Source organism: Neomonachus schauinslandi, chromosome 5 (assembly GCF_002201575.2).
Source record: "Neomonachus schauinslandi chromosome 5, ASM220157v2, whole genome shotgun sequence".
Taxonomy (NCBI): domain Eukaryota; kingdom Metazoa; phylum Chordata; class Mammalia; order Carnivora; family Phocidae; genus Neomonachus; species Neomonachus schauinslandi.
This window is the reverse complement of record NC_058407.1, coordinates 16,145,304-16,170,246: the sequence shown is the minus strand read 5'-3', so window position 1 is coordinate 16,170,246 and position 24,943 is coordinate 16,145,304. Positions and strand designations below refer to the sequence as shown.

At 40.9% G+C, this 24,943-nt stretch overlaps 1 protein-coding gene across 4 annotated transcripts in view; it reads left to right on the top strand.

Moving 5' to 3' along the window:
* TCP11L2 (t-complex 11 like 2) overlaps positions 1-24,943 on the top strand; it is a 76,261-nt gene that overhangs the window by 32,737 nt on the left and 18,581 nt on the right. For all 4 annotated transcript variants that reach the window (XM_021687378.1, XM_021687375.1, XM_021687374.1 and 1 more), the window contains exons 2-6: positions 4,141-4,332; positions 6,716-6,851; positions 10,664-10,784; positions 20,189-20,409; positions 21,221-21,357. In XM_021687378.1, the coding sequence (XP_021543053.1) occupies positions 4,176-4,332; positions 6,716-6,851; positions 10,664-10,784; positions 20,189-20,409; positions 21,221-21,357 (772 nt within the window). In that variant the 5' untranslated portion in view covers positions 4,141-4,175. The remainder of the gene's footprint in view (positions 1-4,140; positions 4,333-6,715; positions 6,852-10,663; positions 10,785-20,188; positions 20,410-21,220; positions 21,358-24,943) is intronic.

The window sequence follows — 24,943 nt, the reverse complement described above, 5'->3', positions numbered from 1 at the left end:
TCCCTGATAGAGGATTTTCATTTACTCTAGTGGGGTGGTTGAGAATTATTTTGGACAACAGACTCTTTCAGTGATGCCCTTCACGGTGTAGCACTTTGAGCTGCCACCCCGGGGTAAGGTCAGCTTATTACCACATATGCAAGTATCCACGTGGTGTTGGGTAGATCGATTTGGCAGACTGAGAGTGGAAAGAATGAGCAGCACACCAAATTTTCTCCAGCCATCCTAGAGTGGTAGAAAGCATGGGCTATAGGGATTCATGGCCTGGATTTCAGTTGTGCTTCTGCCACTACTGTGAACCCTAGGGCAAGTAATTTAACTTCTCTGAGCCTCAGGTTCTCATCTATAAAATGGGGATAATAGCAATACCTCAGCTAACAAGGTTACGATAAAGATTCAAGGAGATAAAACACAGCACTTATGGGGGCTGGGATATAATAAGCACACAGTAACTATTAGCTCTAATTGTTATTATTTACTATCAATGAGCATTAAGAAAGTGGAAAGACACAATGTAAACATTTCTTTAAGCTCTGGAATTCTGAGTCTTTGCTAGTTTGAATTATAGGTGCCTGGGAAATGTGTTGAGGCAGGCACTGGGAATTGGAAAGGGGAGAGAGACATAGTCCTTCCTGCAAGCAGCTTAAAATTTAATGGGGAGGCAGATATGTAAATAGCAACTATAGTACTTTAAGTGACTGCATAATGGGAATATGAGCAATGTGAGTGAGGCAGGAGAGAAGGAAGCCCCAAATTGTAATATGAATAGGAGTGTGGCTTAATTTGTTCATCAGTGAGACTCCTCTGGCTCCCCCTCTATCCCGGGAAGTGTTCTCAGCTCTAGATGGCTAATTTAGATGGAGTGAGGCTATCACGGAATGTCACTTTGAAGTTGTAATGTTTAATTTCAAACCTGAATGACAACAAGGAGCCCATCCCATGGAGATCAGGGAGAAGAACATGCTACAGGAGAGAATAGCAGGTACAAGTGCTCCAAAGTAAGAAGTTTGGCATATCTGAGGAAACTGAAGAAAGCCATTGTGTCTGTAGCAGGAAGGGTTAGGGGAAGAGTGATAACGGGATGGTGTAGGCAGAGGCCAAATCACAGAGGAATATAAACCATTGCCAGGAAACTTTTTTTTTTTTTTAAGATTTTATTTATTTATCAGAGAGAGAGAGACAGAGGCAGGCAGAGGGAGAAGCAGGCTCCTTGCTCAGCAAGGAGCCCGATGTGGCACCCGATCCCAGGACCCTGGGGTCATGACCTGAGCCAAAGGCAGACGCTTAACCGACTGAGCCACCCAGGCGTCCCTGCCAGGAAACTTCTTAAGAAAAGGGAAACCACCTGGAGATGAACTCTTAAAAGGGATGATTTATTGTGCCTCTTCTGAAGGGCTCTGGCCTATTTCCTGTTTGATTCTCTAGACACTGTTCAAGAAGGACATTGGGACAGGGCGCCTGGGTGGCTCAGTTGGTTGGGCGACTGCCTTCGGCTCAGGTCATGATCCCAGGGTCCTGGGATCGAGTCCCGCGTCGGGCTCCCTTCTCTGCGGGGAGCCTGCTTCTCCCTCTCCCACTCCCCCTGCTTGTGTTCCCTCTCTCGCTGTGTCTCTCTCTGTCAAATAAATAAATAAAATCTTTATAACAAAAAGAAGGACATTGGGACAAGCCAGACTATCTAGAAGAGCTTTTGTAATAGAACAGTATCTAAGCTATCCCAACAGTGGGAACAATCAAAATCTAAAAATCATAGGAGCCCGACTGTTCTGAATTAGACTTGAAGTTTTGGTTTAGTACTTCTCTTTTAATCTTTTGCTTGGAAATAATTTCAAACTTACAGAAAGGGTTGTAAGAACACTACAAAGAACTCCTTATTGTCTACCTTTTACTCATATTCATCTGTTAACATTTTGCTCCATATGCCTTATTGTTTTTTCTTTTTCTCATTAAATTAGTTGAGAGAAAGTTGCATACATCATGGCCCTTTATTCCTAATATGTAGTCACAGTACATTTATCAACTTTAGTAAATTTAACATTGTAATACAGACAGTAAAGTTTGTAACAGGGCTGTTAATTGATCCAATAATAGCATTTTTTCCCTCTTTGGTATAGGATTCAGTCAGGGATCATCTGTTGCACTCAGTTGTCAAGTCTCTTTTCATCTGGAACATGTCCTCAGCCTTTCTTTGTTTTTATGACATTGACATGTTTGGAAATCATAATTTCTTTTAGTGAGAAAATAATAGTTGACCATCTGTCAAGCACTTACTAGGAGCTTAAGTACTTTACATAGACTATTTCAGTTAATCTTCACAACAATTCTATGAGGTAGATACTATTATTAGCCCCATTTTACAAATAGCTAAGTTCCCTCTCTCTAGTCAGTAAATACCAAGAGTCAGGATCAAGAACCCAGTCCACCTGATTCCAGAGCCAGTGTTCTTACTGCTTCGTGGACAGGTACATTGTCACTGGTGGATCTTTCTAATCCTGAATCTGTGCTGGACCATTTGCAGATGAGTTTGCTATGAAAAGGAAATAAAGAAGTAAAGTTGGTAGTGTGGACACAGGCTAAGGAGTCGACTAGCAAATTAAAAAAACCCATTTCCCTTCTATCTGTCGTGGGACACAGAACTATCCCCTTTGGGATCCCTGTACATTTCCTCATCTCTAAAATGTCAATGATCATATTGCCATTCATTCAACAATAAATGTTTAAGTGTCAGCTGCATCCCAGTCGTTGGTCTTGGAAGAAATTATATAATATTGAACTTAATTAAATGAGAAAGAATGTAGTAAGAATGTGATTATTCTCCTTGAATAAGGAGACCCACTGTGTGTTGGAGGCTTTGCTTGGAGTTATCCACTGTTTTCACCTTTGACTTTATCTTTGGCCAGTAGTAAATCCTCCAGGTAGGATGAGATGTGGTGTTTCTTAAAAGTTGTGTGGTTTGCTTGTGATTGGCAGTGGTGAAAGTTAAGTGGGTCTAAGTTTGTCAGTATGAGAAGCATTACCTTTCTTAAAGAAATAGACTGGTTTTATTATCACTATTCTAAGAGAGAATCCAAAATAGTTTTTAAAGCCATCTAGTTACCCTCAATGCCTTTTGAGTCAAGTAGCTTTATTTATTTATTTATTTTTAAAGATTTTATTTATTTATTTGAGACAGAGAGAATGAGAGAGAGCGAGCACATGAGAGGGGGGAGGGTCAGAGGGAGAAGCAGGCTCCCTGCCGAGCAGGGAGCCTGATGCGGGACTCGATCCAGGGACTCCAGGATCATGACCTGAGCTGAAGGCAGTCGCTTAACCAACTGAGCCACCCAGGCGCCCTGAGTCAAGTAGCTTTGTCCCCAGATGACTTATATGGAAACCCGAGACCAAGAAAATTAAGAACAGATGTGAATGAGCTTGCAGAAGACCATTTGCACTGGAATGGGCCTTTTGCTTTCAGCTTTAGTATCTCAGACAAGTGCAGTTCACAGGAAAATGGAGAAGAACCTGAAGACTTGCCAGCCAGAGATTTTAGTCTTCTCCTTTCCCCAAGAGGCTCACAAGGAACTAAAGAGGCTGATTTCAAAAATAGTTTATTTAAAACAAAGCCATAGGAACAGTAATAATAACTAACATTTGAGTGCTAAGCATTTTAATAAGGTTAATCCTATTTAATCTTCAAGCAACTCTGTAAGTTTAGTCTTTCAGCCCAGTTTTACTCGAGGTGGGTGGGTTAGTGACTTTCCCAAGGTCACATGGCAAAGACAGCATGAGCTTCTAACCTAGGCAGTCCAGCCTCAGGGCCCCACCCTTTTACCCTTACCTTCCATGTTTTAGAAACCCAGGAAGAGAGAGACTGTGTGTCTTCTGCTCATTTTTAAAGGATCTGTTATTGCTGAGAGCTGTTCCACATTCACACTGTGTATGTCCTCAGCAAGTTCACACTTAGGGCTCTGGAGTCTCTTTTCTGGAACGCAGTCTTGAAGGTCTGGTAATAGCCTGGCTGCTATGGGAAAGACGAGGTTATCTTCTGGGGCCTTTCAACTCTGTGACCCCTGTGGGCGAAACTGTCTACACTGGAAGAAGCATCTGTGATGCTGGTGGAAGTACCACAGAGCGTTGATGCAGGTCTGTTTGTCTATGCAGGCACTATCTCTTTGCCCACACTTGAGTGACACAAGATGCCCTTCAATGGTGAGAAGCAGTGTGTGGGCGAGGACCAGCCAAGCGATTCAGACTCTTCCCGGTTTTCCGAAAGCATGGCTTCACTCAGTGACTATGAGTGCTCCAGGCAGAGCTTTACAAGCGACTCTTCCAGCAAATCCAGCTCTCCTGCTTGTAAGCTGACAGGAGCAGGCGTTGGGGGGGCGGGGCGGGGGGCTGTTGGTTCTAGACATGTGTGTTAGATTTGAAAACTCATAAATGAATGAGAGCAGAGTAGAGACTCCCCCTCCTTTCTAGATGTACCGTAATAGCACTGCAAGGGCAGGAGTAAGTGGCCACTAAAGGTATACAACCTGCCCATTTTTATTTTCATTACTGTCTCTGATCTGTTTTGGTTTGATTATAAATCAGGTTCCCAAACTCAACCTGCCTTTTCTCTCGAGTAGTGGAAAGCCACTCCCTCTTGAGATCACTTCTTGGGTGACATTCAAGGATAAGTTCAAATTGGTCTTTTCTGATAATTGCTGATTTACATGGAAGGAAACTTGCCCCAATTCAAGGGACAGGCAGGAAGTGAAATAATGTAAAGGGCTTCCTGCTGATTTCAAAACCTGTTGTGCAAATCACCCCACAAAAGTGCCCACGAGGAGAATTACTACACTAGGGGTGTGAAAAAGTTAAAAAAGTGGCCATAGTGGGGAGATATCTTTTCCCTTGAGTATGGAAGCTAGAGGTGTGTAGAGCAAGTGTGTTTGTCTTTTTTTAGCTTTTTAATTGACATTTTGCATAGGAAATATAACACCTTAAACAGGCAAAGCAAATGCAGAAAGAAGCAACTAATGTCTAATATAATCAAATGCCCACTTCAAAAATGTTTGTTCATTTGTGTTTATTTTAAATTTATACAGTCTCATTTTTAAAAATTTGGAAAGTACATAAGTATAAAGAAAAGAAAATTTTGCCCATAGTATCACCCAAAGATGACAGCTGGTGGCACTTTGTCATATTCATTCTTCACATAGACATATGTGTGTGTATATATGTGTAGACTCTTTTCACTTAGAATTATAACTAAAACATGGGGTGCCTGGGTGGCTCAGTCATTTAAGCGTCCAACTCTTGATTTCAGCTCAGGTCATGATCTCAGGATCCTGGGATCGAGCCCCACATTGGGCTCCATGCTCAGCAGGGAGTCTGCTTCTGGATTCTCTCTCTCCCTCTGCCCCTCCCCCCTCTCAAATAAATAAACAGATCTTAAAAAAAATAATTATAACTAAAACATTTACAGAAGATATAACATACTTTTAATACACTAAAACTACTTCATCAAATGAATATACCATAAATTTATTTAACCATTGATTTATCATTGGACATTGAGTTAATTTCCTCTTTTTTTTTTTTTTTTGCTGTTACAAATAGTGCTTTATGAACATCTTGGTGCATTAAGCCTTTCCAGGAATTCCTTTGGATATAATTGGATTATTGGACCCAAGGGTACAGACATTTTTTAAAAGAATCTTAATGGGACAGAGAATTGAGAAAAGAATTTACTAGCAGCCACCTAGCTTTCTGTGCTTTTTCTCACTCTTTATATTATATATGAGGCTCCTCTAACAGGGTATGCAGGCATCCTAAAGAGGGGTTTTACTAATTCTGTGTATCACCATTTTTTCCTCTTCCTCCCCCTCCTCCTCCACATGGTCTTCCTCTTCCTCCTCCTTCTCCTCTGCTTCTTTGAGAAATTATTTTAGGTAGCAAAATATTGCCAGTCAGTACTGTTGTTTGAGGTAATGATTTTTAATTAATTGAAGCTAAGAGTTCCAATAGTAATTTTTAAAAGACATGGTTTATTAGAATAATTTTTTAGAATAGTCTTTAGAAGTAAGTAGAATAATTGTTTATATACTACTTCCTACTGAGTAGGTTATCCAGCTTACCAGATTTTATTTTAATTATCTACATTTATGAAATTCTTACTTTGTTCTTCTTCAGTTAACTTATTTAATCACCTAAAGACAGCCCTGAGGAGGTAAGTTATGCCTTAGTGAAGTCAAATAATATCTACCAATTGGAAAAAATTGGAATCAAACCTAAACATTATGCTATACTGCCTATACTTTTAGAAGTTATAGTTTTAAAAAATCAATTATTTCATCTTGAATCTGCTTAAATTAATGAGTTACGACTTACAGAATAAAAGTAGTCTTTATCAAGTTCCTGCATAGTATGTGTAATAAATGCAGATATCAATAGGTACTAAAATATGAGGTGATTCAATAAAAGTAACTTATAATAGCTTATACTAATAAGATAGTCTCTAAAACATTTGAGAATTTATTATCAATACAGTAACTGAAACTACCAAAGGAGTTCTTGAATTTTTGAAGTCTTAAGTAGTAAGCAGGGAAGTCTACCTAATTTAGTATGTATTCTTCTTATTTGTAAAACCCTGAATATATATGTTAGAATAACTTAAATTCAGTCTGCATCAGGAGGCTTCATTGGATGACAGCTTTTCCTCCATGACATGAACTGCATTTTGTTTTTGTTTCAGCAACAAGCCCTCCCAGGGTTGTAACATTTGACGAAGTGATGGCTGCAGCAAGGAACTTATCAAACATGACACTTGCTCACGAAATTGCTATAAATGAGAACTTTCAATTGAAACAAGACGCCTTCCCTGAGAACAGGTAACCCAGAGGTGTTTGTTATGTGTAAACTGAGCTGCAGAGTCTCACACATACACACACGTTCACACTGATTCCTAGAAGTCTTGTATAATAGCCACCGGGAGTAAACGTTGGTTAGTTCTCTAGCAAGGTCTTATACTTGTTTTTAAAACCATTCCTCAAGGGTACATGTTACCCATAATCTTTAGAACTCAGCTTATATGTCACTTCCTGAGGGAAGCTTTTCCTGACATTCCTGAGCGTACTAGATTACATTAAATCCCCTTCCTAAAGACTCCTGTTGCCCCCCTACCTCCTTTTTGTTAGGAGGGCTTATAATTTTATGTTCAGTATCTGTCTTTCCCATGTGACCAAAACACCATTAATGGAGGAACTATGTCTATATCGTTTGCTGCTGTATCCCCATTACCTAGCAGAATACCTGACATTTAGTACATGCTCAAGAAATGTTTGCAGCTCGACTTCTTTTTTTTTTTTTGAAGATTTTATTTATTTATTTATTTGACAGAGAGAGAGAGAGACAGAGAGGGAACACAAGCAGGGGGAATGGGGAAGGGAGAAGCAGGCTTCCCGCCGAGCAGGGAGCCTGATGCGGGGCTTGATCCTAGGACTCTGGGATCATGACCTGAGCTGAAGGCAGACGCTTAACGACTGAGCCACCCAGGCGCCCCTGCAGCTCGACTTCTTAAAAACTGATATTCAGGTTGTAAAAGATAAATAAATGTAGTGGAGCTGCCAAAGTGCTAATAGGTGATTCAGAAGCATCTGGAGGTAGGAATCACAACTACATGGGCACCCCGGTTAACCTCACACACCCCCCCAAACCCCCAACCCAAGGACCTCTAGTTAGAGCCATGCCCTTATATCCTACCTCAGCCTCTCTAACTTTGGTGGCTCATAAATCCTCTGGGACAAAGAGGAGAAAAGGCTTGAGGCCATAACTACAGATAACTCATCTTTACAGGCAAAGTTAGCTCACGAATAATGGCATTGAATCTTCAACCTCACAGTGTCATTTATAAATCCAGAGGCATTTCCTCTATCAAGTAAGACAAAATATAATATTTGATTCTATTTAGAGCTTTTGTGTTTATTTGTTTTAAAGCAGGAAAGTAGCAAACATAATAATTCTTCTTCTTCGAAATGTGGATCATAGTCCTCCTGTTCCTGGGGTTATTATTCATAATAATCATTAATATTTTTTAAGATTACTGGCCAAAATAGGTATATCTGTTTGGTTTTCTATGGTAACTGCATTTCACCATAATCCTTTATACCGGCTCTACTGCTACGCTCCTAGGCCAGGCCACCGTCATCTCTGACCTCGACTCTTTAAGTCCTAACTAGTTGCCCTGTCTCACAGCATCCTTGGCTCCCCATAATCCATCCTCCATATCCACACGGTAGCCAGAATGATCTTTCTAAAGGATTAATCAGAATAGATCCCTATTTCTTTGCCTAAAATCCTTCAATGGTTTTTCTATTACACTTAGAATAAGAACTCAAACCCTTTAGTATGGCAGCAAGGCCCTACTTCCAAGACCATGTCTCTTACTCCTTTCCCTCCTGCTTGCTATGCTTCAGCCACCCTGGCTTCATTGCCGACCCTGGAATACACCAGCTCAATCCTGTTCAAGGACTTTGTCCTTCTTCTTTCTGCTTTTTCAGTGTTGTTCCCCTAGATTTTCACCGGCTGATTTTTTGTTCCTCCTTCAAGTCTCAACTCAAAGGGCAATGTGTTAGAGAAGCTTTATTCAGCCACCAGTGAAGTTAGCACCCTCTCCATCACTATCTACCACATTATTCTCTCTTCCTTATGTTTCTGAAATTGCCTTATTTATTTTTAATGTGTTTTGTTTTTGTCTTCCTGTCCCTGCTAACAAATAGGCTTTTTGAGAGCAAACACTTTCTTTTTACTATAGTAACCACAGTACCTAAAATAGGGTCTGGCCATATTGGACGCCTTATAAACATTTTTGACTGACTAACGAAAATGAATGTTTGAAGTTAAAATTAGTGTGTTTTATGAAGTACAGCAAAAGACAATTTGAAAGTATTTATACTTTAAATTCAAAAGTTGCAAATACAGGCATTAGTGAAGGCACTTTAGGATCAGATAGGCTCTGGGTTTGAATCCTGGCTCTGCTGAGACCATTTCTGAGCCTCATGTTCCCCAAGGATATCATGGGAGCTAAAATGCTCACTTCAAATGCATGCTCATGGGCATCTGAGTGCCTTGAACATAAGTATTTTGGTAACATGGGAAATAGGAATGCTTCCTTCCTTCATTTTCTGCCATAGCTGGAAAATGTGAGCAAGGAAAGCAAAATGCAAACTTAGGACAATTACCTTTATTTAAAAATGAAATGGCATATTATGACCTGTTGATTTTTCAGATGACTGTCCACAAATGGCCAAGTTGTTACTTTTAAAAATATCACTGACTCTCATATTTAACCAAATCTTATTTTTGGGGGAAAAGACTTGGCAAAATATGTCCAATTTCTGGTACCCAGTAGGAACACCTGTGAATGATTTGTTTGATCTCATCCTTCCCCACCATCCACCAGAAGATTAAAAGGCTAAAAAGTATCTTTCAGCCTTTAGGAGAACTTACATTTAAACTCTGATATCCCTGCAGGACCTCTAAAGTTGTTGTAGCTCCTTCTTGGTTGGTCCGTTCGAGCCAACTATGTGAGGCTTGTAAAGTCCAGAGTGAAAGTTCATGCCAGCAACGTTTGCCTTTCTAATTGTTCTGTAGTTGCTCAGGAGGGTCAACTTTAGAAATAGCATTTATGTTGAATGAAACTAGTCAGGCAACCAGAGTAAGTTTTAACATTTAAAGTTGCTGAGTAGAATATAGCGTTTGCAGTTACAGAAACAATTTTAACTCATACCCCTCAGAAAGCTAATTTTAATTTCTCATAGCATTATTGTATGTTTAGCTATTTATATTCCAAAAAGAAAAATTAGATGTACTTAACTATCAAATTATTAATTCATTCACCATGCATTCATCAAATACTCGCTGTATGCCAGGTAGTGTGCTAGGTACAGTGGCAGGTACTTAGAAGAAGAAGTAGTTATGGCCTCTGCCTGGGAGAGATGTATGACCTTTAGGGGATGGAGACTCATAAGTACAGTGCAGGGAAATATGTGCTTTTCTTAAAACTGTTGCCAAATGTAGGAGGTCAGTAGGGATGTGTATTTAAACGTGCACCTATTTTAGGGCATGACATAAGCGGCGAAGCAAAGTGGCCACCTACTCTATTGTGAGCTCTTCCTAGGAAGGTTCCTATTTCAGCAGTTTGGTCCGGCTAATTTTAAATGGGACATCTCAACTGCAGTTGGCAGCAGTTCACATGCATGTCTCCTTGGGGCTAATCTGTTCTATTCTGTGCAATGAAACTTCAGCTGTTGACGAAAAAGCTACTTTGCCATCTCACTCCCAAAATCTAGAACAAGTCTAAAGATCTAAAGAGTAGCTGGGTAAATTATGGCATCTCCTTAAGACAGAATTTTATGAACTTATTGAAACCTATAGCAAGAAAGCATTTTTAAAATCTAGGGGAAACTCAGGACAGAATATTAAATGAAACGAGTATATAATATACCTACTGGTTATCCTCAACTATATTAAAACAATGCATTGAACCAGAGAAATATGTCAAAAGATTAAAAATGAGATTTTGGGCCATTTTTATTCTGGTTTTTTTTTCTGCATTTTCTAAGATTTCTACAATGAGCACATTTCTTTTATAATCAGGAAAAATAATGCTTATTTTTAAAAGCAATTCATTTCCTTTCTGTAGCTTAGCCAGTCGAGTGAAGCACATTGTCCACCAGGCCTTCTGGGATGTCCTGGAGTCAGAACTGAATGCTGAGCCTCCCGAGTATGAACATGCCATCAAACTGTTTGAAGAAATCAGAGAGGCAAGTTGATGTTGTCTGTATTGATTAGTAATGTTTTTTTCCCTAAAGACTGTTTTCCTGTCCTCCGAAGAGTATTGGAGATTCTTTTTGGAAAATTGAGTAAGTTCAATCACTGGAATGGTGTTTTCCGAAATGCACTTCCTGGGATGGGGTGGAGGCTAGGCAAATAGGGCAGCGGAAGGAGCACAGGGCAATGCTTGGCACACAAAGTAGTGGTCACAGTAGTTAAGAGCACAGACTCAGGAGCTAGATAACCTGGTTTAGTGACGGGTTTAGCAAAGGCTTTCCCTCCATGAGTCCTAGTGTCCTGAGTACTTGCAGGGTAATTGTAGGAATTAAATGATATGACAGTTATAGTTTTAGCTAACATTCACAAAGCATTTGCTCTCTGCCAAACACTAGATTATTCATTTATTGTTACCACAATGAAGTAGTTATTCCTGTTATTCTTACTAAATAAAAAGAAACCAAGTTCCCTTACTCACCCAAGGTCACACAGCTTTGAGGGGTAGAGAGGGACTTGAGCTGAGGTGCTCTGGCTCAGAGCCCATACTTCTAACCATGTGCTGTGTATGTAAACACAGTGTCTGCTGTATGGTGGATACTCAGGATAGGTTGCTTGTATAATATATAATAAATATTTTATATGTAAAATATATGAATGGAGCCCATGGGGTATTTCCATTTGTTCTTCTTTAAAGGGTTCTTGTGGAGCTATGATCTGCAACTTGTTCTTTCTTTGCATGGTTTAAATGTAAACTTTTTTTTTTATTATGTTATGTTAATCACCATACATTACATCATTAGTTTTTGATGTAGTGTTCCATGATTCATTGTTTGCATATAACACCCAGTGCTCCATGCAGTACGTGCTCTCTTTAATACCCATCACCTGGCTAACCCATCCCCTCCCCCCAGAACCCTCAGTTTGTTTCTCAGAGTCCATAGTCTCTCATGGTTCATCTCCCCCTCCGATTTCCTCCCCTTCATTCTTCCCTTCCTGCTATCATCTTCTTCTTTTTTTTTTTTAACATATAATGTATTATTTATTTCAGAGGTACAGGTCTATGATTCAACAGTCTTAGACAATTCACAGCGCTCACATAGCACATACCCTCCCCTATGTCTATCACCCAGCCACCCCATCCCTCCCATCCCCCACCACTCCAGCAACCCTCAGGTTGTTTCCTGAGATTAAGAATTCCTCATATCAGTGAGGTCATATGATACATGTCTTTCTCTGATTGACTTATTTCGCTCAGCATAATACCCTCCAGTTCCATCCACGTCGTTGCAAATGGCAAGATTTCATTCTTTTGATGGCTGCAAAATATTCCATTGTATATATATACCACATCCTCTTTATCCATTCATCTGTCTATGGACACCTTGGCTCTTTCCACAGTTTGGCTATTGTGGACATTGCTGCTATAAACATCGGGATGCACGTACCCCTTCGGATCCCTACATTTGTATCTTTGGGGTAAATACCCAGTAGTGCAATTGCTGGATCATATGGTAGCTCTATTTTCAACTTTTTGAGGAACCTCCATACTGTTTTCCAGAGTGGCCGCACCAGCTTGCATTCCCACCGACAGTGTAGGACGGTTCCCCTTTCTCCACATCCCTGCCAACATCTGTTGTTTCCTGACTTGTTAATTTTAGCCATTCTGATTGGTGTGAGGTGGTATCTCATTGAGGTTTTGATTTGGATTTCCCTGATGCTGAGCAATGTTGAGCACTTTTTCATGTGTCTGTTGGCCATTTGGATGTCTTCTTTGGAAAAATGTCTGTTCATGTCTTCTGCCCATTTCTTGATTGGATCATTTGTTCTTTGGGTGTTGAGTTTGATAAGTTCTTTATAGATTTTGGATACTAGCCCTTTATCTGATATGTCATTTGCAAATATCTTCTCCTATTCTGTCGGTTGTCTTTTGGTTTTGTTGACTGTTTCTTTTGCTTTGCAAAAGCTTTTTATCTTGAGGAAGTCCCAATAGTTCATTTTTGCCCTTGCTTCCCTTGCCTTTGGCGATGTTTCTAGGAAGAAGTTGCTGCAGCTGAGGTCAAAGAGGTTGCTGCCTGTGTTCTCCTTTAGGATTTTGTGGACTTCTGTCTCACATTGAGGTCTTTCAACCATTTGGAGTCTATTTTTGTGTGTGGTGTAAGGAAATGGTCCAGTTTCATTCTTCTGCATGTGTCTGTCCAATTTTCCCAACACCATTTGTTGAAGAGACTGTCTTTTTTCCACTGGACATTCTTTCCTGCTTTGTCAAAGATTAGTTGACCGTAGAGTTGAGGGTCCATCTCTGGGCTCTCTATTCTGTTCCATTGATCTGTGCGTCTGTTTTTGTGCCAGTACCATACTGTCTTGATGATTACAGCTTTGTAATAGAGCTTGAAGTCTGGAATTGTGATGCCACCAGCTTTGCTTTTCTTTTTCAACATTCCTCTGGCTATTCAGGGGCTTTTCTGCTTCCATATAAACTTTAGGATTATTTGCTCCATTTCTTTGAAAAAAGTGGATGGTATTTTGATAGGGATTGCATTGAACGTGTAGATTGCTCTAGGTAGCATTGACATCTTCACCATATTTGTTCTTCCAATCCATGAGCATGGAACGTTTTTCCATTTCTTTGTGTCTTCCTCAATTTCTTTCATGAGTATTTTATAGTTTTCTGAGTACAGATTCTTTGCTTCTTTGGTTAGATTTATTCCTAGGTATCTTATGATTTTGGGTGCAATTGTAAATGGGATCGACTCCTTAATTTCACTTTCTTCTGTCTTGTTGTTGGTGTATAGGAATGCCACTGATTTCTTTTTTTTTTTAATTTTGTACTGTTATGTTAATCACCATACATTACATCATTAGTTTTTGATGCAGTGTTCCATGATTCATTGTTTGTGCATAACACCCAGTACTCCATGCAGAAAATGCCCCCTTTAATACCCATCACCAGGCTAACCCATCCTCCCACCCCACTCCCCTCTAGAACCCTCAGTTTGTTTTTCAGAGTCCATCGTCTCTCATGGTTCGTCTCCCTCTCTGATTTCCCCCCCTTCATTCTTCCCCTTCTGCTATCTTCTTCTTTTTTTTTTTCTTAACGTATATTGCATTATTTGTTTCAGAGGTACAGATCTGTGATTCAACAGTCTTGCACAATTCACAGTGCTCACCATAGCACATACCCTCCCCAATGTCTATCACCCAGCCACCCCATCCCTCCCACCCCCCACCACTCCAGCAACCCTCAGTTTGTTTCCTGAGATTAAGAATTCTTCATATCAGTGAGGTCATATGATACATGTCTTTCTCTGATTGACTTATGTCGCTCAGGATAACACCCTCCAGTTCCATCCACGTCATTGCAAATGGCAAGATCTCATTCCTTTTGATGGCTGCATAATATTCCATTATAGATATATACCACATCTTCTTTATCTATTCATCTGTCGATGGACACCTTGGCTCTTTCCACAGTTTGGCTATTGTGGACATTGCTGCTATAAATATCGGGATGCACGTACCCCTTCGGATCCCTACATTTGTATCTTTGGGGTAAATACCCAGTAGTGCAATTGCTGGATCATATGGTAGCTCTATTTTCAACTTTTTGAGGAACCTCCATACTGTTTTCCAGAGTGGTTGCACCAGCTCAGGAATGCCACTGATTTCTGTGCATTGATTTTATATCCTGCCACTTTACTGAATTCCTGTATGAGTTCTAGCAGTTTTGGGGTGGAGTCTTTTTTTTTTTTAAAGATTTTATTTATTTATTTGAGAGAGAGAGCACATGAGAGGGGGGAGGGTCAGAGGGAGAAGCAGACTCCCTGCACAGCAGGGAGCCCGATGCGGGACTCGATCCCGGGTCTCCAGGATCATGACCTGAGCTGAAGGCAGTCGCTTAACCAACTGAGCCACCCAGGCGCCCTGGGGTGGAGTCTTTTGGGTTTTCCACATAAAGTATCATATCATCTTCAAAGAGTGAGAGTTTGACTTCTTCTTTGCCAATTTGGATGCCTTTTATTTCTTTTTGTTGTCTAATTGCTATGGCTAGGACTTCTAATACTATGTTGAATAGCAGTGGTGATAGTGGACATCCCTGCCGCTTTCCTGACCTTAGGGGGAAGGCTCTCAGTTTTTCCCCATTGAGAATTTTATTCGCTGTGGTTTTTCATAGATGGCTTTTATGATATTGAGGTATGTACCCTCTTTCCCTATACTCTGCAGGGTTTTGATCAAGAAAAGATGCTGTACTTTGTCAAATGCTTTTTCTGCATCTATTGAGAGGATCATATGGTTCTTGTTCTTTCTTTTATTAATGTATTGTATCACATTGATTGATTTGAGGATGTTGAACCAAACGTGCAGCCCAGGGATAAATCCCACTTGGTCGTGGTGAATAATCCTTTTAATGTGCTGTTGGATCCTATTGGCTAGTATTTTGGTGAGAATTTTTGCATCCATGTTCATCAAGGATATTGGTCTGTAATTCTCCTTTTTGATGGGGTCTTTGTCTGGTTTTGGGATCAAGGTAATGGTGGTCTCATAAAACGAGTTTGGAAGTTTTCCTTCCATTTCCATTTTTTGGAACAGTTTCAGAAGAATAGGTATTAATTCTTCTTTAAATGTTTGGTAGAATTCCCCTGGGAAGCCATCTGGCCCTGGGCTTTTGTTTGTTTGGGAGATTTTTTTTTTTTTTAAGATTTTTTTTTTTATTTATTTATTTGAGACAGAGAGAATGAGAAAGAGAGAGCACATGAGAGGGGGGAGGGTCAGAGGCAGAAGCAGGCTCCCTGCCGAGCAGGGAGCCCGATGCGGGACTCGATCCAGGGACTCCAGGATCATGACCTGAGCCGAAGGCAGTCGCTTAACCAACTGAGCCACCCAGGAGTCCTGTTTGGGAGATTTTTGATGACTGCTTCAATTTCCTTAGTGGTTATAGGTCTGTTCAGGTGTTATATTTCTTCCTGGTTCAGTTTTGGTAGTTGATACATCTCTAGGAATGCATTCATTTCTTCCAGATTATCTAATTTGCTGGCATATAGTTGCTCATAATATGTTCTTATAAATATTTGTATTTCTTTGGTGTTGGTTGTGATCTTTCTTCTTTCATTCATGATTTTATTTATTTGGGTCCTTTCTCTTTTCTTTTTGATAAGTCTGGCCAGGGGTTTAGCAATCTTGTTAATTCTTTCAAAGAACCAGCTCCTAGTTTCGTCAATCTGTCCTAATGTTCTTTTGGTTTCTATTTCATTGATTTCTGCTCTGATCGTTATTAATTCTCTTCTCCTGCTGGGTTTAGGCTTTATTTACTGTTCTTTCTCCAGCTCCTTTAGGTGTAGGATTAGGTTGTGTATTTGAGACCTTTCTTGTTCCTTGAGAAAGGTTTGTATTGCTATATACTGTACTCTTAGGACTGCCTTTGCTGCATCCCAAAGATTTTGAACAGTTGTGTTTTCATTGTCATTGGTTTCCATGAATTTTTTAAATTCCTCTTTAATTTCCTGGTTGATCCATTCATTCTTTAGTAGGATGCTCTTTAGCCTCCATGTATTTGAGTTCTTTCTGACTTTCCTCTTGTGACTGAGTTCTAGTTTCAAAGCATTGTGGTCTGAAAATAGGCAGGGAATGATCCCAATCTTTTGGTACCAGTTGAGACCTGATTTGTGACCTAGGATGTGATCTATTCTGGAGAATGTTCCATGGGCACTAGAGAAGAATGTGTATTCTGTTGCTTTGGGATGGAATGTTCTGAATATATCTGTGAAGTCCATTTTGTCCAGTGTGTCATTTAAAGTCTTTATTTCCTTGTTGATCTTTTGCTTAGATGATCTGTCCATTTCAGTGAGGGGGGTGTTAAAGTCCCCCACTATTATTGTATTGTTGTCGATGTGTTTCTTTGCTTTTGTTATTAATTGGCTTATATAATTGGCTGCTCCCATGTTAGGGGCATAGATATTTACAATTGTTAGATCTCCTTGTTGGATAGACCCTTTAAGTAGGATATAGTGTCTTTCCTCATCTCTTATTACAGTCTTTGGTTTAAAATCTAATTTGTCTGATATAAGGATTGCCACCCCAGCTTTCTTTTGATGTCCATTAGCATGGTAAATGGTTTTCCACCCCCTCACTTTCAATCTGGGGGTGTCTTTGGGTCTAAAATGAGTCTCTTGCAGACAGCATATCCATGGGTCTTGTTTCTTTATCCAATCTGATACCCTGTGTCTTTTGATTGGGGCATTTAGCCCATTTACATTCAGGGTAACTATTGAAAGATAGGAATTTAGTGCCATTGTATTCCCTGTAAGGTGACTGTTACTGTATATTGTCTGTGTTCCTTTCTGGTCTATGTTACTTTTAGGCTCTCTCTTTGCTTAGAGGACCCCCTTCAATATTTCTTGTAGGGCTGGTTTTGTGTTTGCAAATTCCTTTAGTTTTTGTTTGTCCTGGAAGCTTTTTATCTCTCCTTCTATTTTCAATGACAGCCTAGCTGGATATAGTATTCTTGGCTGCATATTTTTCTCATTTTGTGCTCTGAATATATCCTGCCAGAGCAGCCAGGTCTCTGTGGATAGGCCTGTTGCCAATCTAATGTTTCTACCATTGTAGGTTACATATCTCTTCTCCCGAGCTGCTTTCAGGATTTTCTCTTTGTCCCTGAGACTCGTAAGTTTTACTATTAGATGTCTGGGTGTTGACCTATTTTTATTGATTTTGAGGGGGGTTCTCTGTGCCTCCTGGATTTTGATGCCTGTTTCCTTCCCCAAATTAGGGAAGTTCTCTGCTATAATTTGCTCCAATATACCTTCTGCCCCTCTCTCTCTTTCTTCTTCTTCTGGGATCCCAGTTATTCTAATGTTGTTTCATCTTATGGTATCGCTTATCTCTCCAATTCTGCCCTCGTGATCCAGTAGTTGTTTATCTCTCTTTTTCTCAGCTTCTTTATTTTCCATCATTTGGTCTTCTATATCACTGATTCTCTCTTCTGCCTCAATTATCCTAGCAGTTAGCGCCCCCATATTTGATTGCACCTCATTTATAGCCTTTTTGATTTCGACTTGGTTAGATTTTAGTTCTTTTATTTCTCCAGAAAGGGTTTCTCTAATAACTTCCATGCTTTTTTCAAGCCCAGCTAGTATCTTTAAAGTCATGAATCTGAACTCTAGATCTGACATCGTATTAATGTCCGTATTGAGTAGGTCCCTGGCAGCCGGTACTACCTCTTGTTCTTTTTGTTGAGGTGATTTTTTCCGTCTTGTCATTTTATCCAGAGGAGAATAGATGACCGAGAGAACAAAATGCTAACAGAGTAACAACATCCCCAGAAAAATATACACTAATCAGAAGAGACCTGAAACTGGGGGAAAAGAAAGGGAAAGAAAGAAAAAAGAAAAAAAGATAAAAACAAACAAACAATAACAACAACAAAAAAAACAATATGATCAGGCTGGTGCATAGATCAGTGCCACACACTATAGATTTTGGGCGTATTTTGGTCTGTTAGAAGAAAGTGCCTCCCAAAATTTTAAAGAAGGAAAATCTTATATATGTACAAAAATAAGGGTTAATACTATGAAGGGATGGAATATGACTGTAAAGATGAAAATTATAAAAGATTTTATAAAAGGAATTGATAAGATAAGAAGTTGGTTGAAAAAAGAAAGAAGAGGATTTTAAAAAAAAAAGGGAAGAGAATGTGATCAGGCAGAAGACTAGAACAAAGCCATACATTAGAGATTTAGGGTATATTTTGGTCTGTTAGAAGAAACTGTATCCCAAAATTTTAAGGAGAGACCAACTTATATATATATATATATATATATATATACACATACCAAAAATAAGGTTAACTACTATGATGGGATAGAATATGACTCTAAAAATGAAAAATAAAAAAGATTTTTAAAAAAAGGGATTGATAAGATGTTGGTTGAAAAAGGGAACAAGAAAAATTCAAAAAAAAAAGAAAAGAAAATGTTAAAAAAAAGAAAAAGAAAGTTAAAAAAAAATAACTTTGAAAGACTAAAGAATCATGGGGAAAAAGCCATGAATTCTATGTGCAGTATTCCCCTAGCGCTGGAGTTCTGCCATTCTCATTGATCGGTAAACTTGGTCTTGGCTGGCTGTTCTTGATGATCTTCTGGGGGAGGGGTCTGTTGCCGTGGTTCCCAAAGTCTTTGCCAGAGGCGGAATTGCCCTGCCCTTGCCGGGTCCAGGCTAAGCAATCTGCTCGGGTTTGCTCTCGGCAGCTTTTGTTCCCTGCAAGTTTTCCGTTCGGCTTTGGAGGACGAGAGTGAAAATGGCGGCCTCCCAATCTCCACCCCTGAGGTTCTGAGAACTCGGGGCCCCCATCCTCAGTGCGCTCCCTGAGAAAAGCAATCACTTCCGTCTCCCTGTCTCCGGCTGCACTCCGTGCTCACCCAGCCCGTGACTGAGCGTTTCTATCTCTGGCACCCGACCCCGGGTGGAGTCTCCAAACCCAGCAGATCCCTGTGGTGCGCTCCTGCACCGCTCCTCCCCAGGGAGGAAGGGGAGTCTCCCCGGATCTGCCGCTTGTTGGGTCCCTGCTGGAGGAGCAGTGGCCCGACTGTGCCGCGGATCACGGTTTATGGCAACCCCGAGCTGAGAGCCCGCGCCTGGGCTCCGTCTCTGCAGCCGGCTTCCCCGCTCTGATACCTGGGAGCTCTGCCACACTCAGGCACCCCCAGTCTTTCTGTGACCCCGAGGGTCCTGAGACCACACTGTCCCGCGAGGGTTCTATCCCCCGCTTAGCCACTGGAGCAAGGTCCCTCAGTGGAGCAGATTTCTAAAAGTTCCAATTTTGTGCTCCACGGCTCTGTCACTTGCCAGAAGCGGCCGATGGAGGCCCCCTCCCCCACCATCTATCCTCCAGAATATCGCCTCGGATTCACTTCTCCGCACATCCTACCTTCCAGAAAGTGGTCGCTTTTCTGTTCAGAGAGTTGCTATTATTCTTTTCTTCGATCTCCTGTTGAGTTCGTAGGTGTTCAGAATGGTTTGTTCACTATCTAGCTGAATTCCTGGGATGAGTGGAAATTTCGGTCTCCTACTCCCCTGCCATCTTGCTCCTCCCCCAATGTAAACTTTTTGAAGTTATTTCAGTAATACTCCTTTCTTGCCAGTTGCTCTTATTCTGATAGTTTCAGTAACTTCCATGGGTTGGAGGCGGGGGTGGGGGCACTTTAATTTAGAAGATAGAGCTTTCTTTTTAGAGTTGAGACACTAGAGTTCTCCTCTGACCCACCACCACCAGTCAGTATAAGCTTCTTGGCATCCAGGGCATTAAAATATGGACAAGGAGCTTAGTCATCTAGACACTGAAGTAAAAAATGACAATCCTCATTCATGTAACAATGCTGTTAACTTTCCTTTCCCTATGTAGATTCTCCTCTCTTTTTTGACTCCTGGCGGCAACAGACTTCGCAACCAAATCTGTGAAGTTTTGGACACAGACCTCATTAGGCAACAGGCTGAGCACAGTGCTGTTGACATCCAAGGCCTGGCCAACTATGTCATCAGTACAATGGGAAAGCTGTGTGCTCCCGTGCGAGATGACGATATCAGAGAGCTCAAGGCTACCGGCAACATCGTGGAGGTGCTGAGGTTAGCACTTTTGCTGCTTGCATTTTCTGAGAGTACCTTTGAGTTCATTCAAAAGGGAAGTGGGGGGGGGGCAGGTACCTAGGTGGTGCAGTCGGTTAAGTGTCTGACTCTTGTTTTTGGCTCAGGTCATGATCTCAGGGTCATGAGATCAAGCCCTGAATTGGGCCCCACGCTCGGTGCAGTGTCTGCTTGAGATTCTCTCTCCCTCTGCCCCTCCTGCTCGTGCTCTCTCTCACTCAAATAAATAAATATTAAAAAAACAAAACAAAAGAAAAGGGAATGTGGGAATTGAGCAACACAGAATAATAACTGGTCTCCCAAAGGAATCCTTGATCTTAGAAGAAAACCAGATAAGCAAAGCTAAGTATTTTTGTGCCTCCCTGCCCTGTCCTTTTTTTTTTCTTTTCTCTCTACCCTCCGCCAACTCCAGTAGGAATAGAAACCATGTACACTTCGTTCAGACTCCTTAAAATTTCAGGGCTTTCCAATGAAAATTCCTTCTTGAATCTTCTTTGTCTCATTAAGACTCGTTGTTTATGCTTCTTAGCGTCTATCAGTTTTCGGCCATGTGTAATGGATCAGCTGGAAGTATTGTATTTGCTAAAGCAAATACTCTTGAGATCTGTGAAGATTACATTTGGAATGCAAGTGTAATGCCTTCTATGAAAAGTGACCTTGCCAATGGCAATGGGAATTTCAAAACTATTTGGGGATGTTTATCTTTTCCAGTCTGTAAAATAGATCACAGTTAATGAATTTCAGCTTAATTTCTTAATCACCTCTCTAACTATTTTAACTCTAAAATTTTTAGACAAATATTTCATGTCTTGGACCTCATGAAAATGGACATGGTCAATTTTACAATTAGGAGTCTTAGACCACATCTTCAACGCCAGTTGGTGGATTATGAGAGAACCAAATTCCAAGAAATTTTAGAAGAAACTCCAAGTAAGTACAATATAATGTGTATATGTTGAAATTGGGTGGAAATATGATGTGTTTATGTTTTTGACGTCTTGAGTATCACTAAAGAATTTTGGCTTTTCTGTTAAACATTTTTTTTTTAACTTCTAAAATCAACATCACAAATTTATAGCTGTCTGCCCATGTCCCAAGAACTGTGCCAAACAGTATTCATTTCTTCATGCATTAAAAAATATATATTTATTGAGCACCTGCTGTATCCCAGACACTGCTTAGTTGCTGTGAATACTGTAGTGAACAAAACAATGTTGTGACCCCCGAGGAACTGACATTCTAGTAGGCATGGCAAACAAACAAATAACATATATTGTCAGATGTGTTAAGTGCTATGAAGAAAAGTAGGAAAAAAGGGCAGAGAGCAATGGGGCAGGAGTCGGGGAGGTGGTGTTTTTTAAGATAAGGTAGACTGGGAAGACCTCTCTAAGAAGTAACATTTGAGCAGAGTTTGCAAAGGAAAGGGGCATGTGAAAATGTGAGAGAAGAACATTCCAGCCAGAGGGAGCTGCAAGTGCAAAGGTGTGAAGCTGGCACGTGAAGATGGACAGACAAGAGCAGACAGTGTGGCTGGAGTAAAGTAGGCAGAGAGAGAGTGGGAGGAGACGAGGCCGAGAGGTAGACAAAGGCAGGTCCTATAGAGCCTTGCTAGGAAATGAGAGTTGAGAGTTGATTCCAAGTGTGATGGGAAGTCATTGGAGAGTTTTGAGCAGGAGGGCAACATGTGATTTTCATTTTTAAAGACTACTCTGGCTTCTGGGTAGAGAATAGATCATACCGGAGCAATGAGGGAAGGGAAACAGGGGGACCAAGTAGGTGGTATTGCCGTTGCTCCAGCAAGAACTAATGGTCCAGGTAGCAGTGGCAGAAGTAGTACGAACAAGTCAGATTCTGGATGTATTTTGAAAGTTGACCAAAATGATTTGCTGAAAGTTGGATGAAGGAGAAAAGGGAGGAGTTGAAGATGATGCTAAGGTTTTCACCTGAGCAGCAGGGGTGAATAGTGATGGCTATTTGTGAGGTGGGGCAACTAGGGGAAGGCAGGGAGGGAGGTGGTATGGAATCAGGGTTCAGTTTTAGATATATGAACTTTGAGATCTTGTTTGGCATCAACATGGACACGTCAGGTAGGCATGTGGATATAAGAGACGAGAGTTCAGGGGAATGGTGGATACTGGGGGTATACATTCAGGAATCACCAGTATATTTATGATAGATAAAGCCACGAAACTGAATAATAGCTAACATGTGCTTACCACATGCTAAGCACTTTACCTGTATTAACTAATTTGATCTTTGCAACAACTTTAGGAAATTACTCCCCATTTTACGGATGAGGAAACTGAGGGATAGAAAGGTTAGATCTCTTGCATCCATGACACAACTTGTAAGCTATGGAACTGGGACTCACCCAGGTGGTCTGGCTACACCGTTCATGCTCTTAGCCACAATATTACACTAGATGAAATTACGTGGGGAGTGAGTGTCGACACTGAAGAGGCCTGATTTGGGACTCTAGAGCATCTAGAGCTCGAAAAGAGGAGAAGGATCCAGCAAAGGTGACTGTGAAAGAGTAGCCAGAGAGGTGAAGGAAGCCAGGAGCTGGTGATGTTCTGTAAGACAAGTGAACAAAGTGTTTGGAGAATGAAGACATAATCAGTCTGCTAAGTGGTCAAGAAAAATGGAGGCCAAGTCTTGACCACTGGATATGACTGCATGAGAATCCTTGGTAACCCTGATGGGAGCAGGTTCGTGAACTAGTGGGCATTAAAATTGGACTGGAAGAGGGGTCAAGAAAGCCTGGGAGTAGAGAATGTGGTACCTCAATGAAACCTTGCAGTTACTTAGTTAAGTAGGTACTGTTATACCCTTTATTTCACAGGCGAGGGAATTGAGATGCCAGATGTTGCACAGCTGGCAAAAGATTGGCTTATCAGATTCCCTCATGGGCAAACTCTTAACACTAGCTTCTGGGCTTTAATTCACTACACTATAAGGCTGTTAGATGATCCACCCACTTCACCCCCACCCCTCGTGGACTGAGCTTTTCTGTCAAGCTAGTCAATATGGTAGCCTTAATGTAAACAAAGCCAAACAGGTGCCACTTTTAAAGGGGCTCCAAGAGTCTGGAGCATGTCCAGGGAAAAGGGCCTGGGTCGTGGAGGGTCATAGCAGGAACAGTCCATGAAGCTGTGCACATTCTGTTTGGTAACAAGGAGATGCATGTGGGCCAGGAGCACTGCCTTCCTATTGTTATTGATTCAGGGACTTGGGGTTAAGCTCCGTAGGGCAGACTAGGATCCATGGAGGGAAAGCACAGGCAGCCAGTTTCGACCTTTTTAGCAGCTGGAGCTGTTTTAAGCTTGGAATGGGCCTCTCTATTACTACTCGTAATAGTGCCAGCTATCATTTTGTTGAACACTTATTATATACCAAGTCCTTACTATGTGCCAGATGTTTTTCCTTTATTATCCCATTTAGGCCTCACAAAGCCCCATGAATCTGGCACTGTTATCACTCACTGTCTATAAATGAAGAAATGGGGGTGCCTGGGTGGCTCAGTCATTAAACGTCTGCCTTTGGCTCAGGTCATGATCCCAGGGCCCTGGGATTGAGCCCCACGTCGTTGGGCTCCCTGCTCAGCAGGGAGCCTGCTTCTCCAGCTCCCTCCGCCACTCCTCCTGCTTGTTCTCTCTCTCTCTTTCTTAAGTAAATAAATAAAAAATCTTTAAAAACATACAAATGAAGAAATTGGGGTTAAGGTACTTACCCTAGGTGACTGCTAACGCCTGAGTAAACCAGACATGTCTCTGCCCCAAAGCATGTACATTGAACCGCTACACAACACTACTTGTCTTCACATGAGCTACTGACTTTCTTTGCGCCATCTGCAGAGGGAGCGCTAGCACTGAGTGGCAGATAAGATTAAATGACTTCTAAGGATCCTTCCACAACCAAAATTCTGTGACTTCAGGGCTGTATTGTTTTAGCTCCAAAGGGGAGAGAGGGATTAATGGAAATAGAACCCTACAAAGAACCTGAATCTGAAACCTGAACTACAGTAACTATGTTTGTAGCAGTGTTTTCCTTTCCAGTGTTTTATTGTTTGGTTTCATTTGTGTGCCTGTGTACATGTTTATACATGTGTGTGCAAATGTCTCCATGTCTTGAATCAAGATAGCTTGTCATCTGGAACAAATTCCTTAATATTGGTTTGAATTACAATTTTATTTAAATGATTTGTTTCTGTCCTTAAAACCCAGGCTTAGTGACCTGCAGTTCATTTGTACTTTTCACATTGACTTGAATATTTTAAGAGATTTAAGAATAGAATAAATCTAGTTGTGCATATAGGTCATTATTGCCCAGCTCTAAATATGTTCCCAGAGAAATCAAGAGTCCAGGAAGCAGAGTGTATGTCAGCTGTTAATTATATCCTCAAGTCGCTCTGCCAAAAGTCGGTCACTGTGCCCTAATATCAAAATAAGAGCCTCATAGTAACATGCAGAAGGATGAAAGGGTTGGATTTTTGTGTGTACATGATTTTTTATAAAAT